Here is a 19,430-nt window from a genome sequence, read left to right as displayed (position 1 = left end):
AATGGGATATACTGGAACTGGTGCTGTTGGAAATCAGTGGCTTCTCTTGCAGTACTGTGTCCAGCTCTGGTCAGCCAGCTGTGCAAGAAAGCTGAAGTCAGGGGAATTGAGAGGCAAGCTGGGTGCACAGGATGACTAAAATGACTGGAGGATTGCACTTCCTCATGAGAAGATGAAAAAGGCTGAGGGCTGGGCTCTAGCTTTAGTTGTCTAAGACAGAGAGTCTAGCCTAGGTGTCTCGCCTCTGTCCAGAGCCAGTGCAAAGAGACAGGCAGGTTCATACAGAAGGTGATTCACACCATTTTAAGATAGGTCAGATAAATTGCCCTGTGGAGTGGCATGTTGCTCAGAAGCAGGTTAGGAAGGCTTGAAGAGATTGGATCCTTGGGGAACAAAAATAGCCAACAGGTGTATGATGGCTTATATCCTCTTCCCAGCTTTGACTTCCAGTGAACAGTTTTAAAGAGAACTGGAAATCCTCACACTCTTCCTCGACCATTTTATTTATTTATATTAATCTTCCTACCTCCACATTGTCCCCCTTGTGCATAATCATTTCAGTCTGTACATATCTTCACCTTTTACCTACTGTCAGTCCTTCTGGGGTCCACACCCTCTTCCTACACCCTTCCCCAGAGCTCCCGCCTACTGAGCTGGGATGGGGCAATGCAGGGCCTTGGTATTTGCTGCTGCTCTACATCTGTAAAGCAGGATTTCTGGAACTGGCTTTTTGTACTAGTAGAAAATCGGAAAATAATCAGAAAATACAAAAAAGTTTTTATTTTCTCTCTATTATGGTTTGGGCTTGGAGACTAATGATGTTCTCCTTACTTTTTGGGAGCAGAATTGTTAATTTACTAATTTTTTTACATGGCTCATTTGTTACTCCTTTTGTTGTGATCTCCAGGGTTTTTGTAGGAGTATTTTGTAACTAAGTGAAAATACTGTTACTTTTGTCTTCCTTATTCCACTCTTGGCCCTTCTTTTAAACTGTGCAACAGAAAGAATGAAGTTGCAAATTCTTTATAAATAATCTTATACTCTATTCCTTTAAGCCATGTTCAGTGTTATTAATCAAACTCTTCTTCATAAAGTATATTTGTCATCTCATTCATTATATTACTTTAAAAAGTCTTCTCCACTTTGCATTTCAAACAGGGTGTAATTATTTGGGTCAATACTTAATTATTTCCTTATTTTTGTCTGAGTTACATCAAAGGAAAAGTACATAAGCATGTATTTGGCTTCACAGAAAACATGTATCATTATGATGTGGTAGGAAGAGTGGACTTTTCTGATCGCTGTGCCTTAAGGTGGTGTAATTATTTATGTAGCTGGAAAAAGCTGCTTGAGGTTCATATTCCAGATCTAGAATCTTAACTGTCATTCCCCCACCCAGATAAAACAATCCTGTGACACTTTGTGTGCCAGCATAAAGCTGCTCTGTGAAAGGAAGCTGTGCAGGCCTGGAGGTCTGTGCTGTGAGAGTACTTTGAACAATGAAAGTCTGAGAAATGTGTGTCAATGTCTGTAATTCAATTTGGTTAAGAAAGGGTGATATATTCTTGTAGAGAGGCAGTATCATGTATTTTCATATATATATTTTTATATATATACATATGGTTTATATGTGTTTGTATAAGTAGTTGCTTATGTCCTTTAAAATCTATATATTCTTAAGCCAGATTTTCATGCTGGGTGCCCTTTTGATGGAAAGTCTGTCTGTTATTGTATTGAAATACTGTCTGTATTGTATCTGTCTGTCTGTATTGTATTGTCTGTTATTCTAACAGGGACAGGAACCAACAAGTAATGAACAAGTAATAATTTCTGTGCTGTCATCAACATACAGTTAAACTCAGTGCCTAATCCCCATCTGGGGATCATAGAAGTAGTAGATAGTACTTCTGTGTCCTGTACTGGCTCAGTAACTGAGGTCTGTGCTGTAGATTTAAGGATTCCTGCTCTTCTGATTAATTACATAGATACCAGAATATAATATGCAGCAGTATTTGGTTTTGTCTTTGTTTTGCTTCTGATGACATGGACATGTATTAATGGAACACCATTATGGTCACAAAGTTAATCAATTGCTCAAAAGATATGAAAAGGTAAAATTAAGGTAATCTGTGTGGCCTTAATTTTGTCCCTTTGTGCATGCCCTTTTGACACAAGCACATTCTACTGATTGTTTATGTTTCCAAGATTATTCAACATACATCAGATGTACTGAGAAAACGTTTAACTTCTGTTGACCTCAGCTTTCAATACTTGGTACTTCTGAAGACTGAAAGCAAGTGTAGCTGTAAAGCTGGGTAATTGTGCAGGCTACTGGGCTTATTAATTCTGGTGTTCCCTTACATCTTAGGTTTTGGGTTTTCAGCTTTAACTTTTGTTTGGTCAGAATTGGCTTATTATGAGGTTTAATTTTTAGAAAGGACAGATTGAAAACCTGTATTAAACTTCGAACAGTTGTATTTATGAAGATGTAGCAGTTCTGTAACTTAGCTGTACTGAGTACTGTGAATTACATCATGGATAAATTTCTCCAATCTGAAATAATTGTGTTAGTATGCACATCTATATTTTCCAAAAGGTAACAAAGGGAATTGAATATTTTTGCTTTTTGTTGCTGACAAGCACATATATCTGCACATATAGCAGGTTTTATAGAGAAGCTGGAAGAGTTTTACAGAAGTGATTTAATTTTTTTCCCCAATACTTGTAAAATATTTCCTAATATATTATTTCATTTGGATGCATCTCATCTAGGAGAAAGGATATTTAAGGGGATTTTTTCATTGCTTTAAGCCTAGAAGACTTCAGGTTTTGGAGCAGCTTGTGTTAACTTCATATGCAACATAGAACTGTTGATTCTGTAGTCTCTATGAACATTTCTTTTTCAGTGTCTATATTGCTGGCTTTCCTGAGTATACAGAGCCAATGATTGATCATTTAATTTGCATGAAGATTAATCACTGGGATAGGTGAGTTCATAAGTTATTAACATTCAGGCATTTTCTGTTCTGCATATCATACTTTCCTAGATTGTTTTTATAAATTTTTCTTCTACTAGAGTTGGCAATAGCATTTGACTGAAGAAATCTGGACCAGTGGTAGCTGATCTGTATCTCCCTAGAATATTGCCACTTTGTGAATTTTGTCTTTTGCCATGACCTCAATCTGTTAATAGATTAGTAAAACACACTTATATGGTATATAGTGTATCTGAGGGGTAAACACCATCACCATGCAATTATCATAATTAATGAAGATTTCATACATAGAGATGGTGCTTAGTCATAGTCAGTGTTCATGAAGATTAAAATGTGTACACATAACACAAATGAGATTATATCAATGCTGATACTAGTTTGCATCATGAGAAATAATAATAGTTTACTGTCGTGTCCTTGCCAATGTATAGAATGAGCCCTCAGGTTCTGCCATCCACACTTAACCTTTTTCTTTGTCTCTTTCAGCAATAAATTCTATTCATATCACTAAAAGCTAGCTGTAGGCTGTCTGTTGGGTCCCTTGTTTTGTTGGCTATTTTTGAGGGGTGAAAAGATACGAGTGACAGAGAACACTGTAATTTTTAATATTGACAAAGTCTTTATTTTGATGAGGAGTAGGAGTCCTTTCTTGATGTGTGGTGTTGTTTTGTTTTTTTTATTACATCTACTAAATTGCTAACCCAAAAATCTCCAAAAATGTTTTTCTACATCTTCAGTGTTATTCGAGAACTTTCAGCCAAAGCTCTGCATAACCTTACTGCACAGGCTCCTGAGTACATGGCAGATGTGGGTAGGTACCAGTTTAAGTTCTGCACAATGTAACATATCGAGTGTTGTAGCTTCTGTAGCAAAAATGTATGAAGCAGGCTTAACCATGCACCATGACTTAATGAAAATGAACATTTACCCTGAAACTGGAGTCTCTTCACTAGGCTGGTGAAGGGATCCAGCACAAGTCCTGTGAGGAAGGGCTGAGGGAGCTGGGGGTGTTGAGGCTGGAGAAGAGGAGGCTCAGGGGAGACCTCATCACTCTCTCCAACTCCCTGAAAGGAGGTTGGAGCCAGGGGGGGGTTGGGCTCTTTTCCCAGGCAACTCTCAGCAAGACAAGAGGGCACAAGAGGTCTCAAGTTGTGCCAGGGGAGGTTTAGGTTGGATATTAGAAAGAATTTCTTTCTGGAGAGGGTGCTCAGCCATTGGAATGGGCTGCCCAGGGAAGGGGTGGATTCTCCATCCCTGGAGATATTTCAAAAGAGCCTGGATGTGGCACTCAGTGCCATGGGCTGGGAACCACGGGGGGAGTGGATCAAGGGTTGGACTTGATGAGCTCTGAGGTCCCTTCCAACCCAGCCAATTCTAGGATTCTATAAACTTACACAGTGTGTAAGCTTTACCAGTTTCCAGATTTTATGCACAACATATACAACACTATCAGATCTTTTTCTGTCTTTGGACTGGTCCTTAGTTATCCAGCTAAGTGGACCCCAGCAGTTCCAAGGTGAATAAATGGGGGTAGTTTGGCTGCAAGAACTCAGGCAGCTAGCCCTCAGATTCCTAGCTTTAGTTTTGGTGATACAGCTATGGATTCATAAAGGGTGGGGGGATCTGTTTTGTCTTGTCTGGTCTGACATCTTCATAATTCCTTTTTGACTATTGTGTGTAATCAAACATTCTTAGCAAGAATTTGGGTTCTTTGCTGGGTCGACTCAAGACTGAGGATGTGCTTGCTGCTTTGTGATACAGCTGGAAGGAGCTGACACCCAGATCTTAGCTCAGCTCCCCATGGCAGACCAGGGAGGTGGCAGCCTGCAGGCTGCAGGGAAATGCAGAGGAGGTGCAGCCCCATTTCCCTTACTGCTCAGCCAGCCCAGTGCCTGGGAGCAAGTGTGTGATTTTTGTTCCATCAGACAGGGGGCTCATTGTGAATACAGAAATTCTTGGTCTGGTTTAGTATCAGATTTACTTGAACTTTTTAAGACTTGTTTTTTGGCCAGGGTATATTGGTCTGACTTTCCAGAAATGTTTTTCCCATGTTATTTTTAGGCAGACATGTTTACATTTAGAATTGTGATCTGTCACTTTGCTCTGCTTAAAAAAAGGAATAACCATTTGATCTCTTTCAGTTTTGCCAAGGCTTCTACCTTTATCAGTGGGCACAGATCTGCACACACGCCATGGGGCAATTCTTGCCTGTGCTGAGATCACCCATGCACTGTGTAAACTAGCAGAAGAGAATAATAGGTATAAATTCAAGATTATCTTGACTATAAATTTTCCTTTCATGTCTAGTCTGTTGAAAGCTTCCTGAATATAATTATGGAAATCTTATTGAACTTATTTTCCATTGAATTTTTGTTTTGATCATTCTTGCCAAGACTATAGATTTTATTTAGTGATGTTATAAACTTCAGTCTAATTTCATCACAGGGCAAGTGAGATTATTTGTTGCCTTACTGGGAGAGTTCTAAGTTGGCATTTAAATGTAGATTAAACTCCCTCTCCCCTTCAGTATGTTGTCTTTCAGGTGAGGGGACAGTCTTTAGTCTTCAGTGTTACTAGAAATAGCTTTTTGAGTAGTTTAGTTGGATTTAATTGTTGCTGGTCCATATATTTTTATATTATATATATATATACACACACACACACACATCCCCAGGCGTGTGTGAGTGTAATCACACACGTATTAAATATAGGTGATGTAGGTAAAATAATTGACAATTGTTTGGAAATGTCTTTGCTTTAATGTTGTGATTGAATGAGTTAGTTCCTTGTTTTCTTTCTTCCACAAGAATCACAAATCCTTACTGCAAAAATTTGAATTTGGAATTTCTGTTGACAGTAGGATTTTATACTAGCCTGACTTCAATTAGGATGGGCAGATGTTTAAGAACAAGCTTGCTGAGTTATTAAAAATTAATTATTATGTATTTCTGAGTATTATTTGGAAATAAAATTATACTTTTTCTGTTTAAAAGTACAGTTAAGTCATGGAAGAAAAATTATAGCATGATTAGGAAACAAACATTAAAAATTTTGTATCCCTTTGCAGACCTGTAACATATTATTTCAATGAAAAATCACTGGAGGGACTTAAGCAGATCCATCAAGAGGTTTGTAGCCAGTATAAATGTGTCTTTTAATCTGTTGTTTTATTTTTAAGCAAACATTTACAGTTAAGACAGCTGTTCACTTTCTTCATCCTGTGCTGCAAGTGTCTCACAAATATGAACTGGGACACACACTCCAGACTGAGAGAGAGACCTTTGATTGTGTAACTTGCTCCAGTATAATTTCATATTTGTCCCCTTTCTGTTCTGCCAGCTTTTTAGCTGAGACTTTTTCTCTGATGTTCTCAGTTACACTTCAGGAGCACAGCAGTGGGGTTTTGCTTGGTTTTCCTTTACCCTTACATTCCTTCTCACTTTCTGTACACACTGTGCACATACATCCTTGCAGATGGCTGTTGTTTGAATGGAACCATAATCAAGAGGGATCTCCTAGTGGTCCATTTTCTGTCCATTCTATTTTTTTTTTCCCCTTTATTGTGATTTTATTGCTAAATCCTTCTTCCATCCATAACTCACCTGTCTGTATACCCTGAAAACACTTGTCTTTATCCCTACTTATGACAAACAAAGTCTTGACCTGACCATAGCAATTTAGATTTATTTTATGGAGGTAGTTTTGCCTCTTTTGTCCCCTTAATATTAAACCATTCCACGTTGTTGTGTTTTTTTTATTTTTGTCTCCCATTTCCTTGCTTTGTGGGACAGACAGTGCTTCAGCATTCAGGCTCCTACTCATTTTCTGCTGTAATGGAGTCACCATTTATCCATATTGCTTTAAAGTACATAGGTGCTTGCTTAATTCTGTGCAAGCTAGGAAGGTGCTGCTACAGGTGAAAGGTGCTGCTACAGGTTGAAAAAGCATCTTTCTTGTTTCACTTTCTCATGTTGACATTCCTGAAAGCTTGAGCAGTAGTGCATGTACTGTTACAGTGGCCTTAATTTCATTTGATGAACTTTCCAGTTTCTGCTCCTGTCTGCTCCTGTTCTTACAGTTAATTTCCAACGATGTTCTCATTTTAAAAATCTGATTTTGGGGGGGTTTTACTGCAGAGAAATTTGATAATCTCTCATTTTTAAAGGTGACCAACTATAATGTTAACCATGTTTCAGTCACATTGGAAATTTTATTGTAGATGATATTAAATGAGTTATTTTCAGTTTTCAGACAGTGATATGATATTGTTTTAACAGGACAACTGTAGAAAGAAAATGTATTTTAAAAAGCCAAACTAGCTTTGCAGGACCAGTTTTGGAATTAAGAAAGTGCTTTATGAATATGTGAAATTGATTTTGTTTACATGTAAAATTCAAGTGGATATAGAGAAGGGTGTTCTTTAAGATTTTTCCTTTGCATTTTATTTTTTAAATGATCCTGTGTGTGGCATATCTCACAGTATATAGACATTGCTGGTGGGGAGGAAAAATGAAAACACTTGTATCAAACTCTGCTAACACTGATGTGTTTTGCTTTGTCCCCACATTCCAGCTCTGCAGTCGTCAGTTGTACAGGTAAGGAAATGGATGCAAAAAATTAGTTTTGTATTGGAAAGTATCAATTAGGAGTAATGAAAACAGTAAGATCTGAAGAGCTTTTTGGTTTGTAGGAGTCACTGTAGCCTGCCAGTCGTGCAAGCACATGCATTCTTCTGGCTCTGTCTGCCTGTTAGAGAGGCTGCTGGTGGTTCATGCTGGCTGTGGTGTTCAGAGTGCAGCTCTCAGGCATGTGAGATGAATGGGAGAGCTGTAAGTACTGATCTGAGTATTGTGATAGAGACAGGTAAAGAAAAGAATGTGAAATAGAATCTGCTCACTAATCCATGGCTGCAGTGCCTATTGGATTTCTTTCCCATTACTCACCCAAACTGTAGTATTGCGTAGTTCAGGTGGGTCTGTAGGAAAATAAAACTAATAAGTTAATGAGTACAGAAATTATTTATTTTTGCAAGGATCTTATATCTCAATTCTAGAATGATTTTCTTCATCCTGTGTAATGAGTAGGCCCAGGAGTATTACAAAAGCTTGGACACACTTTTTCAACTCCTGTGCCAAAGAAAATGTAAATGAGTTTTCATTGAGTTGTTTTTCATTTCCTATTTATTGAAGCTTCTAGGATGTGAAGGGAGTTTGCCTAAGTAACTGTTAAGTAAATGTGAATTAAAACTGGTATGTGACTTGAGAGTTTGTTCTTAAATTTAAGGAAAACAAATTATATTCCCTAACAATTGCATATGCAAATGAGGGTTTTTTCTGCTTTAACTGACAAATTCTTAGAGCTTTTTGGGCAGTTTAGTTCACTTAGTTGCACATGTCTGAAAACAGTAAACCTGAAGGTTTTTTTGTGTAATGATTAATTATGAATTTTTTAAAATACGTTGTTTTTCTATCCTGAAACTTTCTGAGAAAAAATGTTAAAATGTACTTCTTTGAGGGTCATACATACTGATATAAAACTTCCACTCCTAGTGAGCTTGTACTTGTGGATAGTTTTAATGCTGATACTGTATGTTAGTGTCTTTGTGGGTGGCTGTCTTGGCTCCCATAAATTCTTTAATGTCAGGGTGGAGCTTGGGTGTAATTTGTTTTTGTCATAATGTGCACTTCTTGCACTTAATGGTATTTAAAAGATGCCTACAGAAATGTTTTCATTCTAGATAAGACTTCTAATTCAACTCCAAGCAAAATTGATTCACTACTGTTGGCTCTAATGCTTAGGCTGAGACAGAGATGTCTAATATAATCCATATTTTAAAATATTTGTATGCATGTAATATTTTCAAATAGGACAAGAAAAATAAACTAGGTTATAAAAACAAACCAGCAATTTGAGTATTGCTGGGCAAGCATTTAGTGAAACAAGCCAGACTTGTTTTGTGATGAGTAATTATTGCACATAATATTCCAAAGATTTCCATTTGAGAAATTGCTACCGGGAATTTTCAGTGTAACAACATCTTGTAGGAATATTGAAAACCTGTGTCTTTTGTTTGTGTTTCTAGTTTTTAAACTGCATCAGCAAAAAGCTTCAAGCCACATGTCTACTATTTTTAAAATATTTTGCTGCCACATTTGGCAACAAAATAGCTGTCTTTTTGTGGACCAAATGTATTTTAATGCTTTGATAAAGGTGTTCTCAGAAAGTGCTTTGTCCTGTGAGAAAGAGAAAAGATAGCAAAGTGTAAAAATGATGTGGTGTTTGCTTGGCTGTATTAGAAGTTGTAATTTATAAATTTTAAGCTGGAAAATTGGTTGGGAGTTTCTTGATTGTCTAATGCTGAGGTTTCCATTGGATCCATAAGTACATAAGACCTTTGTTTAACCAACCATCTTGTTTTGTTTAGCAGCTCTTGTAATGTCTTTAAGGTGATGTTGAATGATGGCCATGAATTATCCTTCAGACAGGAGACAGTCTGAGTTTTGAGTTACACTTCACCATCTCTAAATTTTGAGTGTACTTGAAGCAAGCAAATTTGTTTATGCTAATTGTAGAAAATCCTGTTCTGTGTGTATTTTTTAAAAAAATACAAGTATGTTTGTGACTTCCTGGATAAGTCCTTTTCTGGGTTAACCATAGCACACGGAAAAAGGAGAAGCAAGTCCAGGCACAGCAGTGTGTACTTCCTTCCAATGGTCTTGCTTCTGACACATCTGATGCACCAGTTTGTCTTGAGGAGCTGGTTGGTTTCATCATTTGCATGTGCATTTCCAGTTCACTGTTGCACAGTTTTCTGTATTCTTTGTTGTTTTCTGTATCAAATGGGTGCCATTTCTAGAAAGTGATACAAAACGCATGACACTTAAACAGAGTGTTTGTCTGTTGTGTCTGCTTTGAGCAAATGGGTTATAGAGTTATACAAATTGAGCTATATTTTATTTGCTTTAAACATTAGCTTTTTATATAAAAATCTGAGACAAAAACCATCTGGCATCTGTTGCCTTAAGCTGGCTTACTTGGGGCAGGAAGTCAGCCTGCCAGGTTAAATGATGTTAATGGTCAGCCTGATTTATATTATGCTTCCACTGAACCAGCATGGTTAGGAACTGTTTTTAATAGCAGATATATTTCTGTAGTGTATCTAAGACCCCTGTGCTAGTTCTCATTATGGAAAATCTTGAATTATAAAGTATTTCTAATTGTAGTTCTGGTAAGATTCTTTAGAAATGCATCATATGATACAAGGTTCTCAAATGAATGTTCCAGCTGTGTTAAGAAATTTTTTTATCTTCTTTCTTGTAGCCAGTGCTGAGTCTGCTAATGTTGGTTTTAATACAAACCAGTTGGGTAAAAAGATAATTCAAGTACAATATAAGTGCTGCAGACACATATCCTGGGCTTTTTCCAGATAGTTGCACTGCACCTCTGTATTTCAGCAAATGTTCCATTTATTGAGCTTTCAGGGTTCCCAGCAGAGCTGGATATGACAGGACCCAGTGCTTGTTAGTGACTCCCACTCCATGTGAGTTTGGCTCTGATCTCAGAACATATAAGAGTCTGGCTGTGTGTATTACATGGTCAGCTCTGTGAGATGAGCACTTTCAGGTTTTCAGGAGAGCAGCCAGTGCAAGCTTTTTAACTTTTCCAGGAGAGTAAGGTAGCCTGTAGGTGCTGACAGGTGCTCAGCAAAGGAGAAACATCTCATTTCAGAGACCTTTAAGGCTGCAACTAATCTTAGTGGTTTCAGGGCAAGTGTGCTTCTTGGCAGTCATCTATATAAAAGAGTTTTTTAGGCATATTAACTTAATCAGCAAATAATTCCAGACTTGAAACAAGCTCATCGTAATTTTTCCAAGTTTAAATAATTTTTTGCATCCAGTAGCACGGTGATTCTAGGTGATTGTGCTATGTTTTGTTCTGGAGAGTTATAAGGTGGGATTCTTTTGCTGCTAACTGAAGTCACTGGGCAAACTCTTAGTTCCACAGAGCCAGGGTTTCATCTGTAGTCTTCTAGAGTTAAAATTCAATCCAACCATGTACTGTCAGTATATGAATTTATAGTACCCTAAAAGTAGGTGTTTCTTAGCTTAATGTATTTTATTCTCTGCATCTTCAGGGGATGACTGAAAGAGCTTTATTAAATGCACAGGGTTTTTCATTGGTGCTCAAAGGTATCTCTTTCCTCCTGTGAGTACCTTGGGATAAATCCATTTTGTACTTACAAAGCACAGTGTAAGTGTGCAGCCTGGCTCTTTTGAGAGACTTCAGTTCTATTTGGGAAAAAGAGTTCCTCTGGAAAAAAAATCAGTTACTGTCCATATGGAGATGAAAATATTTATTCAACAAAGATGAGTTCTGTACTTCCGAAAAAAAGAGGTTTTAAATCATAATTTTTTAAAAAACACTGCTGTCGTTGGTACTGATTCAGGCCTACATAATTTGAAAATAGACACCAGCATTCTTAATTCAGTAATCTTTAATTCATTGGTTCTACAAGGGTTTATACATTTTTATTAATTTTTCCACAAGTAACTTGTGATTCATCCTAAGATGCTTCCTAGGAGAGAAGCTTGCTGTGGAACTGCACATAGGAAAAAATGGAATGAACCTGGGCACTGCATCAGTCAATTTACAAATTGAATTAATAATTAAGCCTTGAAACAGGTACATCTAATAATGTGATGCAACTTGTAGATGTGTCTTTGGAACAAAAAAGAGAGAATACTGACTGTACAGCAGAATTCAGAATGTCTGAATTAGGTAGATCCGTATCTTTTTAATTTAGCAAAATACTGCAGAGTGAGATAAAGCTCATAGAAAGATGCACATCGTGCTTGACAAACTAAACACTGACTGAGGAAAGATCTAGGATTATGATAGAATTCTCAATTTGTAAAATTGAAGTATGGTTGAGTTGTGGAAAGGGTAAAAAATTAGATTCATTGGTGCACATATTGTGGTGTCCAGGCAAGAAATAACTTGAAAAGATGCAGGGAACAGTGCAGGGGATGGCAGTGCCTTCAAAGAGAGGTTTGATTATGGTTTCTCCATTACATGGAAATCTTGCTATGCAAAACACTGCCACCATTCTTCATTCTTGCACAGGGACAGCAATCCTCAGTGAAACTCTGAACTCTGAAATTAAATTGAGTTGATGTGATGCCAGAGGAAGGGATAGCTGTCAAGTTATTAACATAGAAGTAGCTTTAAGTGGCCTGACTTCCTTATTGGCAGTGTGAAGAAGTGAAGAGCAGCCTTTATGACTCAGTTCTTGCTTTGTAGTTTGAACAGAAGTCTGTATCTGAATCCTTGCATCAGCAGACTCTGTTGCACACCAAACAAATTTACTAGATCATTATTTTATGCTCATTTGCAGTAATAGAACAGACAAAAAGCAAGGAATGAGTGTGAGGACAAAATAAAGGGAAAAGAAATATTGAAGAGGAAGCAAGACTTGTCTCATCATTCTTCTACTTTTGCTACAGTCTCAATCATCTCTTTGTTTTCTAATTTGAATTTTTTAGAAGCTCTAGAGCAGACAATGTGGCAGAAAGATGGGGTAGATAATACAAAGACCTTATCAGCATAGGGATGTGGAATCTGTGCTTGCGTCCGATGATGATAAGTTGAGCTGTGGATAATTACATTGACCTTAATATATTGATTGTTGAAAGGAAAAGTTTCCCAATTAGAGGAAGTGCTGATCTATGGCAAATGAGAATACTGTGGAGTTGGCATCTCTGTGTTACCTGAAAAACCAATTAAAATGTTGAGCGGTCAGAAACCCAGTGCATGTTGCAGAAGGCACCTACTTGTATGGAATGGAAAAACTTGTTTAAAATGGTGAGGCTTTTGAAGCTCATATAAAAGGATAGATTGGAGAACAAAGTTCTAAGAGTTGTTAGGGTTGCTAGGTTTGCCTTCTGAGCACAGCTACTAATTTTATTGTGGGGAGGGAGGAGGAGAGGAGGGAAGAAAAGGTTCAAAAAAAACCCAAACGTAAGCAAATAAACAAAAAAGCCTTTGTTGTTCCTCCCCCTTGCTATGAGTTTCTGCCAGAGCATGGCCATACAAACAGGTGATTAAGGGTTTGGCACACCTCAGGGAGGAAATATTCCAGCAGAAGTGAATGGAAACAAGGATGAGGAGCTGAGGGAGGAAATATCCAAAGGAAGGGCAGGGGTCAAAGGTTCAGAAAATGGAAAAATTAAGCCACTGAGCAGAGCACCCCGAGCAGTTGTCACAGCACCTTGGGGATATCCATGGAACAGCAGACATTGCTTGGCAGGGGGAGGAGATGTCTCTGCCCAGAGATCTGAGAGGATGAAAAATAGAAGCAGGCTCTGCCATTACCAGGATGCTCCTACCTCTTCCTGCTTTCTCCCCAGGCCAGACTTTCTCCTTCCCTTCTCCTGTCTGTGGCCAGGCTGAAGTTCTGGCAGAATAACTGGGCTGGATAATGCTGAGGCCTGAGCTGGTGAGACCATCTGTGTGTAACACACACTTAGTTCAGGAGAGTCTGAAGCATCTTGACCCTTGGTTTCTCACCCTTTACCAATGTGTTGGAAGTTAAAAAGACTGGGACCATATTTTTCCAAGACAAGTTAAATATTCAGGAAGGCTTCCAGTAACTTGTGCTGAGGTCAAGACAACATTTGGTTTTTAAAAAAGTGTTCTAGAGTTGGTCAGATATAAAAATGTAGGTATATTTTGATCTGCTTAGATTCTGAAATGCTTTTTACATCTTCTCTCTAGGCAGTGCACTCATACTGCTTGTGGTAGGTTGTTCTCTGAAGGCTGTTTTTGCTTTGCAGGGGTTTAGGTGGTGAACTAATGAGACCAGCAGGTAAGTGTCACAGCTGTGGTGTGAAAGCAGAAAATATGTAGTAAGGATTTCTTATGTTCACGTTTTACCTCTTTTATTTTGCATAACTTGTGTTGGGTGCTTAGAGTATGAGCAATAACCTAAAACCCACCAACTCTGAAAGGCAATCAGAAGACAGGTACACCAGAACATTGGCTGCCAGCACAATTGTGAAAAACTGTGTTTTTGCAGGAGTTGGAGATAGTTTTTCACACATTCTATCTTTTCTTTGCTGCATACATTGAAAATTTTTCAGGCTTGAATTGGCTTCTTTCATTGGTTTACTTAGATTCCTCTCCAAAATACATATGACCAGTCCATTAAGATGCTATCATGTAACTAATGATTTTATCACAATATGTCTGTGCACTTAGGTGAAGAATAAAGACTATATAAACAACAGTGGAGAGGGAGATTTTACAGGAAGGATGATGGTTTGTTCATATGGGTCATAAAGATCAGTGTCTACAGAACCACTCTCAAAAGGAAGGGCATTGCAGTCACAAATGTCCACCTGGGTAGCCTGGCTGGATAAGGAAAGGATGGCAGCTTGAGTTTCCTGCTCATGGGTTGAGTGAAGGAAGTGTTCCTAGCAGGTTCCAGCTTTGAAGATGTGAAGCCATCCAAACATAGTGGGGAAAGGAGTTTCAGTACCAAGGTGCAGGGTGATCACATGGAAGGGTTTGAGGGGGCAAGGAGATGGCTGCAGTACTGAATGAGTTTACAGACTTTGTGGCATGATGGTGTAAGATGAAGGAATATGGAGTTTTTGGTAATATGCTTTATCTTTTAAGCAGCTGAGTAATTCAGACTTTTTGAGAAATACAAATGACACTATTTTGGCATGATACAACTGTGTAGGTGGAATAAGAGAAGAATTGAGAATGTTCCACAAATTACCTGCATGTCTAATGAAGGTGATGCTCTCAACCACAATAGACTATAAAAGAAATGTAGAGAACTAAGGAGGAAGCCTCAGAGACTTGGGTTTAGTCACATTGTACTTATTAACCTTGTCTGTGAATAAATATTAGAACAAAGAAGCTGGCAAACAATATTGAATTAAATTTGAGTGAGATTATGATATTACCATAGTGAGGACTGAATTCAGGAGTAGATTTGGAGTCCAGTAAGTTGATTATAAGGAAGATGATGAGCTACTGTCTATAGACTTGGAGTAAGATTCAAAGATTAAGTTATGGGAGAAGAGGATAACAAAAAGGTCATGTTATCTAGTAGCTTGTTCTGTCCTCTTCCTCCTTTCCATGAACCCTCTGCAGACTCTAAAGCAGTCAGGTAGTGAGTGTGGATGTATTCCAATTGTTTTACTTGAACAGATTGCCAGGATGTTAAAGATAACACATTCCCCAAGTGCTGAGTTTTCATTTAAGCAATGCACTCCATCTATTGCATAGTGTAAGTCTGCAGTGTTTACTGTGTTACTCCCTAGTCCCCAAAGCAGCCTTGAAACACTAAAAAATACTATTCTGAAAGTGGGTTTTTATAAGCTTAGAACTCATTTAAGTTTATAGATTTAAAATAGTTAGGACTTGATAATTAAAATGACATTTTTTTCATGTTCTAAATATCAAAGGAAATAGAATTGCCTCCAGTTTGGTAGCTCTGAGCTCTGAGCAGTGAACAGATGCCACTTCTGAGGTCCAAACAACTGCTAGTAAGATGTAGGAAAACCTTTCATATATATTTGAATAGTTATTTAGTGACTGTAGGATTATGCTTGCCCAAACTGGTTTACTCACAACAATACCAGATAGAGATTTACAGACTGGTGTAGTACCAGAATGGTGTCCAGTATGCACAGATGCAGAAAATAGCAGAGGGAAAACCGTGGTACCAAACAAGGGATTTACCCAGATGACAGGGACTGAGTCCTGTCACAGCACATTTACTGTATAGTAGCTTTTTTTGTGTATAGAAGACTCACAAGTATGATTTCCTTTCAGCTTCTAATTTCACATATTTTTACTTCTATTTGGAAATTTTCTTAAATTTAAAATTGATGCTAATGTTATGTGATGTGTTTGTGTCTTCAAAACTGCTGCTATTTCTCGACTTTTTTATATTTATCCAGTTATATTTATATTTTTGCAGTCTGCTCTTTAATTGAAAAGTTGTCACTATCAAAAATGCCATTTAGAGGAGATCCAATAATAGGTATGTCATATTTTAAGTAACTTTTCATTATCTTAGTTGTTATTCATTAATTAAGGTATTAATGAGTCATATTTTTCAAAGTAAGATCAGCAAGGTTGGGTCACCTAACAAATAAAAAAACCCTCAAACAACAAAAAGACACAAATACTGCAACAGATGGTGATGTTATTTGAAGATTTGTTTTGTACTTGCTGCTAATATTTTGTTTTCCTGCCAAGTCTTCAGTATTACTGGACACAGTGTTTGCACTATGTACATTGCAAACCAAACCAGAATGGCTGTCACTGAGAATCACAACCTTGTTTATTTTGGAAAACCAAGGAAATATGTCAGTATTTATAATTGGTGATCTTTGTGAAAAATGAAACAGATAATGTTAAAGTTTTGAAAGAAATAAAAATTAATACCAGTTATGTTCCCTATTATTTCAGGTGGCTGGCAGTGGTTAATAAATGACACTCTAAGAAGTCTCACTCTTGTTTCAAGCAGTGCACGACAGCATATAAAGGTACAATAGTTGCTCCTCCTTCATGTTTTGTCTTTTTTTTCTTACGTAGGTTTTCTGTTTCTACTCTCTTTTTCCTTAACCTTTTAATTCTCAGCACAGATATCTGATATATTTACTGAAGTCATACTTTAAGTTCACAGTTTTGTCTTTGTTACAGGAGTCTGCAGTCTCTGCACTTGCTGCCCTGTGTAATGAATATTACATCAATGAAAAGGGAGAAGCTGATCCAGCTCTGCAGGGTAATGACTCATGTTTGCAGTAAAGGCAGAAAATGTTGGGCTGGACCTAACTTGCATTTGGGAGGTGCTGGATAGAATGAGGAGGAGCACAACTAATTTTAAGAGACCCTAAAATGCTTCAGGAAATAATGATAAAACCAAAAGAGGATCTAGGAAAGATCTTGGGGATTTTGCTTGTTTTAGACTGGAGGTGAATCCAATGTACCATAATAGTGAACAAGCTTTCTTTTCTATCCCATACTGTGCAACAGAGCAGCACAGAATGTGTGTTTGTGGAAATACTCAGTTTTAGTGGAGATGTTTTCATGTATTTTGATGAGCTGCTCTAAAGCCTTTTCTACACACAATGACACAAGTGCCATTACACATGCAGACATCTTTAAAAGTAAAAAAGAAACAAATGTGTCTTTTCATCTCTGTTCTGTTCAAAACTATAGATTTCATGACCTTAAAATCTGTATGTTGTGGGACTGAGATACACTACTGAAAATTCTCACAATGTGTGTGTGCATGTATGTGTGCAAGCTACACTGCAGATGATGTTCAGGACTAAGATAAATCATTTAAAGCAGGTCTAAACATGATTAAGAGGATTAGACAAAAAAAAAAAAAGGTAAAATTTAACCAGTGTTTCCCTACGGCTTTGACAGATTAAGATGAAAATGCAAATCAAAGATACTGTAGTGATTCAGCATTCTGAATCTGTTCCTAAGACTGCAGTTTTACTGGATTGCTTCTTTTGCCTCTTTTTGTTTGGTTTGGTTTGGTTTTCTGTCATAAGGTGTTCTGGTTTTGTTTTGATGACCCTTTAATAGTATTTCAGGATGGGTTGTGTTAATATTGTAGACACTTCACAGACCATGTTGTTTCTGAAGCTCAAGACTCTTAGAAGAATATTAACATTTGCATTAGCCTCAGTAGCATAATTACAGTAGTTTTAAGTAAAGAGCTGCTCATTTGCTCATTGTCATGTCTGAGTCTTGTCATTTGGCTAAAATGTCAGTCTCAAATGTCCATCAATCAAAGGGGGAAGACTGTCATAGTCTTGCTGCCTAACATCATCTTGCTGTCTAAGTGAGCACTGCATCTTCCTATGGCCTCAAGACTGTTACACTCCAGTGGTTTGGAAATTTTTAAATAATAGATGTGCTCATATGGAGGAATTGCTAACCTCTGGACAGAGAACTAGCTCTGATGTGAGGAACTAGTTTAGGCCTGCTGATTGCATAGGGGGAAAAGAAAGTCAGTCATGATTTATGATTAATGTGTAGTTTCTTATGGTAACAGTTCTTTCTTCCTCTAGCAAGTATTGCTCAATCATTTACATCTTGGATGGCAGTAAGAAATGGCACAATTATGTAATCTTCCTTGGATCTCTGATTCTTTTTATTTCAGGATTAAAATTTCATATTCAGTACAGCAATTAATAAGACCACCTTTCTCCTTTTTGGTACAGAATTGTGTTTATTGCAGCTGTCTTGGTGGTTTTTAGAAGCTTCGCTAGAGTAGCTTTTTTTTTTTCTGTATTTTACAGTACAGTTTAATATAGTAGCTGAAAAATCTGATAAAAGAAGGTATGATCTGTCAAGTCTGTGATAAAGACTACAGTAGAAATATGTAGATGATTACTTTTTTTCCTTCATACATCCTAATTTTTGTCTTCATATCACTTTATTGTTGAGCCTCGTTTTTCAAGAATAATTCAGTTTATTCTTTTTTCTTTTTTTTTACTGCTACTGTTGTAGAGCTATTTTTTCCTGTTTTGTCATGTAGCAGTGCACAGAATCTAAGCATCCCACCCTTTCTGCAAGGTGATTGCTTCTTTTTGAACTTTCTCCTGTAAAAAGCCCAGGTTTATATTTGTCTCTGTTTAAAAAGTGACATGAAATTGTCTCATTGCTTAAGTCTGATCCATGTGTGTTTTTAAACACGGGAGTCCAATGAAGCCTTTTCTGTGGGAAAACTGCCAAATCACTGACCTTCACAAATCCAGAGACATCTCTTTCCTGATGCACACTACATATCTGATTATAAGAAATTATAACCTGTAAAGAGAGGAGAACTTCTTACTCTGTGGTTGCATAGAAATCAGTGCTTATCCTTTGGACATTTTTTCAAAATTATAACTTCTTAAAATTGATAACTTGGTCTTTTCTCTCTCTGACTGACTAGGAGTAGTCTGTCTGAAAATCTGTATTTAAAAAATAAGAATTCATTCATGCAACAGTGAACATCTTACAAGTTTTGTATTTTTCCTGCAGGAAATTAAAGGTAATTCCATATTTTAGTTTAATGAATAGTACAGTTTTCTAGATGCTCTGGGTTTTTTTCGTGTTTTTTTTTCTTTGTTAGCCAAATACATTATGGTAATGATGTGGTAGCTGCTTTTTACTCTGCTTTCTAGAAATGCTTTTTTTCTCTCTTTTTCTAGATCAGCTGGTGACACAGTATGTCTCAGAACTACAGAACACAGAGGAAATGATTCGTTGTGGCTTTTCACGAGCTCTTGGGGCCCTTCCAAGATTTCTGCTAAAGGGCAGGTTCCAACAGGTGAGCAAATAAATCATTGTAATCACTGAATGAAACCTATGATGATCAAATAAATAATAATGATCATAATTAAAGGTCTT

General features: G+C 37.3%; 1 protein-coding gene across 3 annotated transcripts in view; it reads left to right on the top strand.

Annotated features, from left to right (window-relative positions):
- The window catches only part of TBCD (tubulin folding cofactor D), a 107,054-nt gene that overhangs the window by 63,064 nt on the left and 24,560 nt on the right, over positions 1-19,430 (top strand). For all 3 annotated transcript variants that reach the window (XM_071764218.1, XM_071764219.1, XM_071764220.1), the window contains exons 19-28: positions 2,907-2,987; positions 3,734-3,807; positions 5,138-5,255; positions 6,064-6,124; positions 7,569-7,591; positions 13,829-13,860; positions 15,991-16,053; positions 16,485-16,561; positions 16,719-16,800; positions 19,232-19,350. In XM_071764218.1, the coding sequence (XP_071620319.1) occupies positions 2,907-2,987; positions 3,734-3,807; positions 5,138-5,255; positions 6,064-6,124; positions 7,569-7,591; positions 13,829-13,860; positions 15,991-16,053; positions 16,485-16,561; positions 16,719-16,800; positions 19,232-19,350 (730 nt within the window). The remainder of the gene's footprint in view (positions 1-2,906; positions 2,988-3,733; positions 3,808-5,137; positions 5,256-6,063; positions 6,125-7,568; positions 7,592-13,828; positions 13,861-15,990; positions 16,054-16,484; positions 16,562-16,718; positions 16,801-19,231; positions 19,351-19,430) is intronic.

Source organism: Heliangelus exortis, chromosome 20 (genome assembly GCF_036169615.1).
Source record: "Heliangelus exortis chromosome 20, bHelExo1.hap1, whole genome shotgun sequence".
NCBI lineage: Eukaryota > Metazoa > Chordata > Aves > Apodiformes > Trochilidae > Heliangelus > Heliangelus exortis.
Note: the sequence above shows the minus strand (reverse complement) of the source record. Positions and strands in the feature narration are given on the sequence as shown.